Source organism: Heterodontus francisci, chromosome 4 (genome assembly GCF_036365525.1).
Source record: "Heterodontus francisci isolate sHetFra1 chromosome 4, sHetFra1.hap1, whole genome shotgun sequence".
NCBI lineage: Eukaryota > Metazoa > Chordata > Chondrichthyes > Heterodontiformes > Heterodontidae > Heterodontus > Heterodontus francisci.
Genome location: NC_090374.1, coordinates 2803656 through 2813532, shown reverse-complemented (window position 1 = coordinate 2813532; position 9877 = coordinate 2803656). Strand labels below are relative to the sequence as shown.

Here is a 9877-nt window from a genome sequence, read left to right as displayed (position 1 = left end):
ATTCCCCCCTGTCCCCATTCCCCCCTGTCCCCATTCCCCCCTGTCCCCCATTCCCCCCTGTCCCCCATTCCCCCCTGTCCCCCATCCCCCCTCTCCCCCATCTCCCCCATTCCCCCTTTCCCCATCCCCCTTTCCCCATCCCCCACCCCCCTTTCCCCATCCCCCACCCCCCTTTCCCCATCCCCCACCCCCCTTTCCCCATCCCCACCCCCTTTCCCCCACCCCCCTTTCCCCCATCCCCCACCCCCCATCCCCCACCCCCTTTCCCCCATCCCCCCTTTCCCCCATCCCCCCTTTCCCCCATCCCCCCTTTCCCCCATCCCCCAGTCCCCCATTTCCCCAGTCCCCCACTTCCCCCATTTCCCCCTTTCCCCCATTCCCCCCTTTCCCCATCCCCCATTTCCCCATCCCCCCATTTCCCCCATTTCCCCAGTCCCCCATTTCCCCAGTCCCCCATTTCCCCAGTCCCCACTTCCCCCATTTCCCCCATCCCCCCATTTCCCCCATCCCCCCATTTCCCCCAGTCCCCCATTTCCCCCCTTTCCCATTTCCCCCCTTCCCTCTTCCTCCCTTGTACCTGTCCTGGGAGTGTTTGATGCAACTGTGTAGAGGGGGAACTGATCATGTCAAAGTTGTGCTAATGACCTTGTGTTTTTTCCCGTCAGCCTGGGTACACGCTGCTTGAACCTTCTCGGATTTCAGCAATTTATGGGAGACAGTGAAATGACCTCTGACCTTGTGGATGAAGGGAGGGAGCTGATTAAAAGAGGTGATGTGTGTTTTTATTATTGAACTGATGGGATCAGAATTGCAGCAGCTCAGGGAGGGTAAGGGGAGTGTGGGGGATGTGGGGCTGTAATGGGGGTGTGGATGTAATGGGTGTGGGATGCAATGGGGGGATGTGAGGCTGTGCTTTTGCTGGTGTTTGTGGGGTGGGGGGTCTGTGAGTTCCACACTGTGTTGGGCATTGCTTCCCATGACACCTGCTTCATGTTTCCTTTCCAGAGAAGAGGAAACGGCAGCGACTGGAGGACGGGGAGATTCGGCGGAGGGTAAGAATTGGCCGTCCACTTTGACGGAACTTTGCTGTTTGTTTCTTTTCTCCCTTTATTCTCTCTCTCCCTTTATTGTGCCTCTGTGTAAAAGGTTTTTTTGACAGGAGTGGAAGGAACGTTATGGAAACCAGAAAGAAGAGTTCACGTGGAGCAGGAGCTCTCATTCGGAAATACCTGATTCATTACATGCATCAAAGCGTGGTAAGTGGAAGCCTCTGTTCCCTTCTCTGTCGCTCACCCTTGGTTTCTCTTTCTCTTGGTCTTGATTTCGCATTGTCTGGGTCGGTATGCTCCCATAGAACCAAAGAAAAATTACGGCACAGAAGGAGGCCATTCAAACCATCGTGTCCCTGCTGGCCAAAAAAACTAGCCGCCCAACCTAATCCCACCTTCCAGCACCTGGTCCATAGCCTTGCCAGTTACAGCACTTCAGGTGCATGTCCAGGTACCTTTTAAATGAGTTGAGGGTTTCTGTCTTCACCACCGTTCCTGGCAGTGAATTCCAGACATCCACCACCCTCTGGGTGAAAAAGTTTTTCCTCATGTCCCCTCTAATTCTTCTAACAATCACCTATATCTGTGCTCTCTGGGACACATGCATTGTTATTTTTTTCTGTCTCATTCTTTCCCTCCTATCTGCTTGTTTATCTGTATATTCTCTGTTGATAGCTGTCTCCTATATGATCAATTTGTCAGTGCAGCCTGAGTAATGCGAACACATCTCTTTATCAGCTTCCGCCAAGTACTGTCGCTCGAACAGTCGGTCGGAGAGGGATTGTATGGAGCTGCTGCAGGTGCCCATGGATTTCAATGCTGACTCCTTTTCTGACGATGCTCCTGATCAGAACTCGGAGTTGGGGAGGTATGGAGCTCGGGCAAGACGGGGGGCAGGGTGATAATGGGGAGTGTTTCTGGGGCAGTTAGGGTTAGTGGCGTATTCGTGGGGCTATTAACAGCCTGATGTCAGGTTTTTTTTTGTGAAATCCGGAGTCAGTCTAAGGTTGGAGTTGTTTGTGCTGAGTTCTGACCTTGTACCCTTTCCCCTCCCCCTGTAGGTACCAACCGAGCGGAAGATATCTCTCGATGTCTCGCAGCCGGATCTTCGATGATGTCTGAATGGCCGTTCGAGTCAGTGTCACCGATCTGCATCTGCTCACTGAGTGTAGCCCACCATCTACCCTCAGTACAATTCTGGGGGTGGGGAATTCTCTGTGGGGAGCTGGGTGATCACCTGCTGTGCTCAGCTTCCTCCCCACCTGTCTTTTCCTGTATTTCAACCTGTTGATCCAATCATTTGTCTACCGTGTACTTTCTTGGTACCTCAACCATCATCAAAAAACAGCAGACTAGCTGCTCAGTTGTCTCATTGCAGTTTGTGGGATATTGCTGTTTGCAAATTGGCTTTCACATTTCCAACATTACAGTGCCTAGATTTAAAACACTTCATTGGCTATAAAATGCTTTGGGATGGTCTTAGGCCATGGAAAGCTGCATTAGAAATGCAAGTATTTCCCAGTTCCCATTATTGTTTTCTGCTCTCCCCGCCCCTCTGTCCCCTTGATTTGACTACACTGACAGTTTTACTCCTTCAGCAGCTGCTGATATTTACTGTGTTTTTGCACAGGCAGAGCCCACCCCCCCACCTTCCCAACCCCACCAGCCCAGAAGCACATTCTGCAGGAGCCCCCCTTCCTCCTGCTAGGTTTGCTATTGCACTTTTCTGCTCTTGGAATGAAGGATGCATGTGGGCCAGTAATCTCTGATTTCTGTATTCATATATCTGGTGTAAAGAATCATTGTAATTTATTGGGTGTATTTAATAAATGGTGTGAATGCCTGAGAATGTGTTCCTGTCCAATGCTGTGTTATTTAATGTCTTTGTGCCTAGAACCTGAATGCTCTAGGTAGCTCCTCCCCTTTTGATAGCTGCTCCTTTGCCTTCCCTAAGAGGATGTACTGTTACAGAGGGTGGAGGAAACTCAGTCGCTGAGTAAGTTCAAGACTGAGATGGATAGATTTTTAGTTTCTAATGACATCAAGGGATTATGGGGATAGTGCAGGAATATGGCATTGAGCTAGACCATCTGCCACAGAACAAAGAACAAAGAACTGTACAGCACAGGAACAGGCCATTCGGCCCACCAAGCCTGCGCCGATCTTGATGCCTGCCTAAACTAAAACCTTCTGCACTTCCGGGGACCGTATCCCTCTATTCCCATCCTATTCATGTATTTGTCAAGATGTCTCTTAAACGTCACTATCGTACCTGCTTCCACCACCTCCCCCGGCAGCAAGTTCCAGGCACTCACCACCCTCTGTGTAAAGAACTTGCCTCGCACATCCCCTCTAAACTTTGCCCCTCTCACCTTAAACCTATGTCCCCTAGTAACTGACTCTTCCACCCTGGGAAAAAGCTTCTGACTATCCACTCTGTCCATGCCGCTTATAACTTTGTAAACATCTATCATGTCGCCCCTCCACCTCCGTCGTTCCAGTGAAGACAATCCGAGTTTTTCCAACCTCTCCTCATAGCTAATGCCCTCCAGACCAGGCAACATCCTGGTAAACCTCTTCTGCACCCTCTCCAAAGCCTCCACGTCCTTCTGGTAGTGTGGCGACCAGAATTGCACGCAATATTCTAAATGTGGCCTAACTAAGGTTCTGTACAGCTGCAACATGACTTGCCAATTTTTATACTCTATGCCCCGACCGATGAAGGCAAGCATGCCGTATGCCTTCTTGACTACCTTATCCACCTGCGTTGCCACTTTCAGTGACCTGTGGACCTGTACGCCCAGATCTCTCTGCCTGTCAATACTGCTAAGGGTTCTGCCATTTACTGTATACCTCCCACCTGCATTAGACCTTCCAAAATGCATTACCTCACATTTGTCCGGATTAAACTCCATCTGCCATTTCTCCGCCCAAGTCTCCAACCGATCTATATCCTGCTGTATCCTCTGACAATCCTCATCACTGTCCGCAACTCCACCAACCTTTGTGTCGTCCGCAAACTTACTAATCAGACCAGCTACATTTTCCTCCAAATCATTTATATATACTACAAAGAGCAAAGGTCCCAGCACTGATCCCTGCGGAACACCACTAGTCACATTCCTCCATTCAGAAAAACACCCATCCACTGTTACCCTCTGTCTTCTATGACCGAGCCAGTTCTGTATCCATCTTGCCAGCTCACCTCTGATCCCGTGTGACTTCACCTTTTGTATCAGTCTGCCATGAGGGACCTTGTCAAAGGCTTTACTGAAGTCCATATAGATAACATCCACTGCCCTTCCTTCATCAATCATCTTTGTCACTTCCTCAAAAAACTCAATCGAATTAGTAAGACACGACCTCCCCTTCACAAAACCATGCTGCCTCTTGCTAATAAGTTTGTTTGTTTCCAAATGGGAGTAAATCCCGTCCCGAATAATCCTCTCTAATAGTTTCCCTACCACTGACGTAAGGCTCACCGGCCTATAATTTCCTGGATTATTCTTGCCACCCTTCTTAAACAAAGGAACAACATTGGCTATTCTCCAGTCCTCTGGGACCTCACCTGTAGCCAATGAGGATGCAAAGATTTCTGTCAAGGCCCCAGCAATTTCCACCCTTGCCTCCCTCAGTATTCTGGGGTAGATCCCATCAGGCCCTGGGGCCTTATCTACCTTACTGCTTTGCAGGACACCCAACACGTCCTCCTTTTTGATAATGAGATGACTGAGACTATATGCACTCCCTTCCCTAGGCTCCTCATCCACCAAGTCCTTCTCTTTGGTGAATACTGATGCAAAGTACTCATTTAGCACCTCCCCCATTTCCTCTGGCTCCACACACAGATTCCCATCTCTGTCCTTGAGTGGGCCAACCCTTTCCCTGGTTACCCTCTTGCTCTTTATATACGTATAAAAAGCCTTGGGATTTTCCTTCGTCCTGTTTGCCAATGACTTTTCATGACCCCTTTTAGTCCTCCTAACTCCTTGCCTTAAGTTCCTTTCTACTGTCTTTATATTCCTCAAGGGATTTGTCTGTTCCTAGCCTTCCAGCCCTTACGAATGCTTCCTTTTTCTTTTTGACGAGGCTCACAATATCCCGCGTTATCCAAGGTTCCTGAAACTTGCCAAACTTATCCTTCTTCCTCACAGGAACATGCTGGTCCTGGATTCTAATCAACTGACGTTTGAAAGACTCCCACATGTCAAATGTTGATTTACTCTCAAACAGCCGCCCCCCAATCTAAATTCTTCAGTTCCTGCCTAATATTGTTATCATTAGCCTTCCCCCAATTTAGCACCTTCACCCGAGGACTACTCTTATCCTTATCCACAAGTACCTTAAAACTTATGGAATTATGGTCACTGCTCCCGAAATGCTCCGCCACTGAAACTTCGACCACCTGGCCGGGCTTATTCCCCAATACCAGGTCCAGAATGGCCCCATTCCTAGTTGGACTGTCTACATACTGTTTCAAGAAGCCCTCCTGGATGCTTCTCACAAATTCTGACCCATCCAAGCCCCTAGCACTAAGTGAGTCCCAGTCAATATTGGGGAAGTTAAAATCACCCACCACCACAACCCTGTTACCTTTACATCTTGCCAAAATCTGTCTACATATCTGCTCCTCTACCTCCCGCTGGCTGGTGGGAGGCCTGTAGTAAACTCCCAACATCGTGACTGCACCCTTCCTATTCCTGAGCTCCACCCATATTGCCTCGCTGCATCACCCCTCCGAGGTGTCCTCCCGCAGTACAGCTGTGATATTCTCCTTAACCAGTAATGCAACTTCCCCACCCCTTTTACATCCCCCTCTATCCCGCCCGAAGCTTCTAAAGCCTGGAACATTTAGATGCCAATCCTGCCCTTCCCTCAACCAAGTGTCTGTAATACCAACAACATCATATTTCCAAATACTAATCCAAGTTCATCTGCCTTACCTGTTATACTTCTCGCATTGAAACAAATGCACTTCAGACCACCAGTCCCGCTGTGCTCAGCAACATCTCCCTGCCTGCTCTTCCTCTTAGTCCTACTTGCCTTATTTACTATGTCCTCCTCATTTATTTCACTAGCTGTCCTACTGCTCTGGTTCCCACCCCCCTGCCACACTAGTTTAAACCCTCCTGAGTGACGCTAGCAAACCTTGCAGCCAGGATATTAGTGCCCCTCCAGTTTAAAGAACAAAGAACAAAGATAATTACAGCACAGGAACAGGCCCTTCGGCCCTCCAAGCCTGCGCCGATCCAGATCCTCTCTTTAAACATGTCGCCTATTTTCTAAGGTTCTGTATCTCTTTTCTTCCTGCCCATTCATGTATCTGTCTAGATACATCTTAAAAGACTCCATCGTGCCCGCGTCTACCACCTCCGCTGGCAACGCGTTCCAGGTGCCCACCACCCTCTGCGTAAAGAACTTTCCACGCATATCCCCCCTAAACTTTTCCCCTTTCACTTTGAACTCGTGTCCTCTAGTAATTGAAACCCCCACTCTGGGAAAAAGCCTCTTGCTGTCCACCCTGTCTATACCTCTCATGATTTTGTACACCTCAATCAGGTCCCCCCTCAACCTCCGTCTTTCTAATGAAAATAATCCTAATCTACTCAACCTCTCTTCATAGCTAGCGCCCTCCATACCAGGCAACGTCCTGGTGAACCTCCTCTGCACCCTCTCCAAAGCATCCACATCCTTTTGATAATGTGGCGACCAGAACTGTACGCAGTATTCCAAATGTGGCCGAACCAAAGTCCTATACAACTGTAACATGACCTGCCAACTCTTGTACTCAATGCCCCGTCCGATGAAGGAAAGCATGCCGTATGCCTTCTTGACCACTCTATTTACCTGCGTTGCTACCTTCAGGGAACAGTGGACCTGAACACCCAAATCTCTCTGGACATCAATTTTCCCCAGGACTTTTCCATTTACTGTATAGTTCACTCTTGAATTGGATCTTCCAAAATGCATCACCTCGCATTTGCCCTGATTGAACTCCATCTGCCATTTCTCTGCCCAACTCTCTAATCTATCTTTATTCTGCTGTATTCTCTGACAGTCCCCTTCACTATCTGCTACTCCACCAATCTTAGTGTCGTCTGCAAACTTGCTAATCAGTCCACCTATACTTTCCTCCAAATCATTAATGTATATCACAAACAACAGTGGTCCCAGCACGGATCCCTGTGGAACACCACTGGTCACACGTCTCCATTTTGAGAAACTCCCCTCTACTGCTACTCCCTGTCTCCTGTTGCCCAGCCAGTTCTTTATCCATCTAGCTAGTACACCTTGGACCCCAAGCGCCTTCACTTTCTCCATCAGCCTGCCATGGGGAACCTTATCAAACGCCTTACTGAAGTCCATGTATATGACATCGACAGCCCTTCCCTCATCAATCAACTTTGTCACTTCCTCAAAGAATTCTATTAAGTTGGTAAGACATGACCTTCCCTGCACAAAACCATGTTGCCTATCACTGATGAGCCCATTTTCTTCCAAATGGGAATAGATCCTATCCCTCAGTATCTTCTCCAGCAGCTTCCCTACCACTGACGTCAGGCTCACCGGTCTATAATTACCTGGATTATCCCTGCTACCCTTCTTAAACAAGGTGACAACATTAGCAATTCTCCAGTCCTCCGGGACCTCACCCGTGTTTAAGGATGCTGCAAAGATATCTGTTAAGGCCCAGCTATTTCCTCTCTCGCTTCCCTCAGTAACCTGGGATAGATCCCATCCGGACCTGGGGACTTGTCCACCTGAATGCCCTTTAGAATACCCAACACTTCCTCCCTCCTTATGCCGACTTGACCTAGAGTAATCAAACATCTGTTCCTAACCTCAACATCCGTCATGTCCCTCTCCTCGGTGAATACCGATGCAAAGTACTCGTTTAGAATCTCACCCATTTTCTCTGAGTCCAAGCATAACTTTCCTCCTTTGTTTTTGAGTGGGCCAATCCTTTCTCTAGTTACCCTCTTTCTCCTTATATATGAATAAAAGGCTTTGGGATTTTCCTTAACCCTGTTTGCTAAAGATATTTCATGACCCCTTTTAGCCCTCTTAATTCCTCGTTTCAGATTGGTCCTACATTCCCGATATTCTTTCAAAGCTTCGTCTTTCATCAGCCGCCTACACCTTATGTATGCTTCCTTTTTCCTCTTAGCTAGTCTCACAATTTCACCTGTCATCCATGGTTCCCTAATCTTGCCATTTCTATCCCTCATTTTCACAGGAACATGTCTCTCCTGAACGCTAATCAACCTCTCTTTAAAAGCCTCCCACATATCACATGTGGATTTACCTTCAAACAGCTGCTCCCAATCTACATTTCCCAGCTCCTGCCGAATTTTGGTATAGTTGGCCTTCCCCCAATTTAGCACTCTTCCTTTAGGACCACTCTCGTCTTTGTCCATGAGTATTTTAAAGCTTACGGAATTGTGATCACTATTCCCAAAGTAGTCCCCTACTGAAACTTCAACAACCTGGCCGGGTTCATTCCCCAACACCAGGTCCAGTATGGCCCCTTCCCGAGTTGGACTATTTACATACTGCTCTAGAAAACCTTCCTGGATGCTCCTTACAAATTCTGCTCCATCTGGACCTCTAACACTAAGCGAATCCCAGTCAATGTTGGGAAAATTAAAATCTCCTATCACCACCACCCTGTTGCTCCTACATCTTTCCATAATCTGTTTACATATTTGTACCTCTATCTCACGCTCGCTGTTGGGAGGCCTGTAGTACAGCCCCAACATTGTTACCGCACCCTTCCTATTTCTGAGTTCTGTCCATATTGCCTCACTGCTCGAGTCCTCCATCATGCCCTCCTTCAGCACAGCTGTGATATCCTCTTTGACCAGTAATGCAACTCCTCCACCCCTTTTACCTCCCTCTCTATCCCGCCTGAAGCATCGATATCCTGGGATATTTAGTTGCCAATCATGCCCTTCCCTCAACCAAGTCTCAGTAATAGCAATAACATCATACTCCCAGGTACTAATCCAAGCCCTAAGTTCATCTGCCTTACCTACTACACTTCTTGCATTAAAACAAATGCACCTCAGACCACCAGTCCCTTTATATTCATCATCTGCTCCCTGCCTGCTCTTCCCCTTAGTCACACTGACTTCATTATCTAGTTCCTTACAGGCTTTAGTTACTACCTCCTTACTGTCCACTGACCTCCTCATTTGGTTCCCATCCCCCTGCCACATTAGTTTAAACCCTCCCCAACAGCGTTAGCAAAAGCACCTCCAAAGGACATTGGTTCCAGTCCGGCCCAGGTGTAGACCGTCCAATTTGTAATAGTCCCACCTCCCCAGAACCGGTCCCAATGTCCCAAAAATCTGAACCCCTCCTTCCTGCACCATCTCTCAAGCCACGCATTCATCCTGACTATTCTTTCATTTTTACTCTGACTATCACGTGGCACTGGTAGTAATCCTGAGATTACTACCTCTGAGGTCCTACTTTTTAACTTGGCTCCTAACTCCCTAAACTCTGCTTGTAGGACCTCATCCCGTTTTTTACCTATATCATTAGTGCCTATGTGCACAATGACAACTGGCTGTTCACCCTCCCCCTTTAGAATGTTCTGCAGCCGATCTGAGACATCCCTGACCCGTGCACCTGGGAGGCAACATACCATTCGGGAGCCTCGTTTTCGACCACAGAACCGCCTATCTACTTCCCTTACAATCGAATCCCCTACGACTATAGCCCTTCCACTCTTTTTCCCGCCCTTCTGAACAGCAGAGCCAGCCACGGTGCCATGGACCTGGCTACTGCTGCCTTCCCCTGGTGAGCCATCTCCCCCAACAGTA

General features: G+C 48.4%; 1 protein-coding gene across 1 annotated transcript in view; it reads left to right on the top strand.

The window, feature by feature from the left end:
• Nucleotides 1–2273, top strand: part of lmbrd2b (LMBR1 domain containing 2b) — a 202035-nt gene extending 199762 nt beyond the window's left edge. Inside the window, exons 14-18 of the mRNA XM_068028755.1 lie at nucleotides 666–769; nucleotides 1006–1052; nucleotides 1160–1256; nucleotides 1788–1917; nucleotides 2111–2273. Coding sequence (XP_067884856.1) covers nucleotides 666–769; nucleotides 1006–1052; nucleotides 1160–1256; nucleotides 1788–1917; nucleotides 2111–2171 — 439 coding nt within the window. The 3' untranslated portion in view covers nucleotides 2172–2273. The remainder of the gene's footprint in view (nucleotides 1–665; nucleotides 770–1005; nucleotides 1053–1159; nucleotides 1257–1787; nucleotides 1918–2110) is intronic.
• The last annotated feature ends 7604 nt before the right edge of the window (nucleotides 2274–9877 follow it).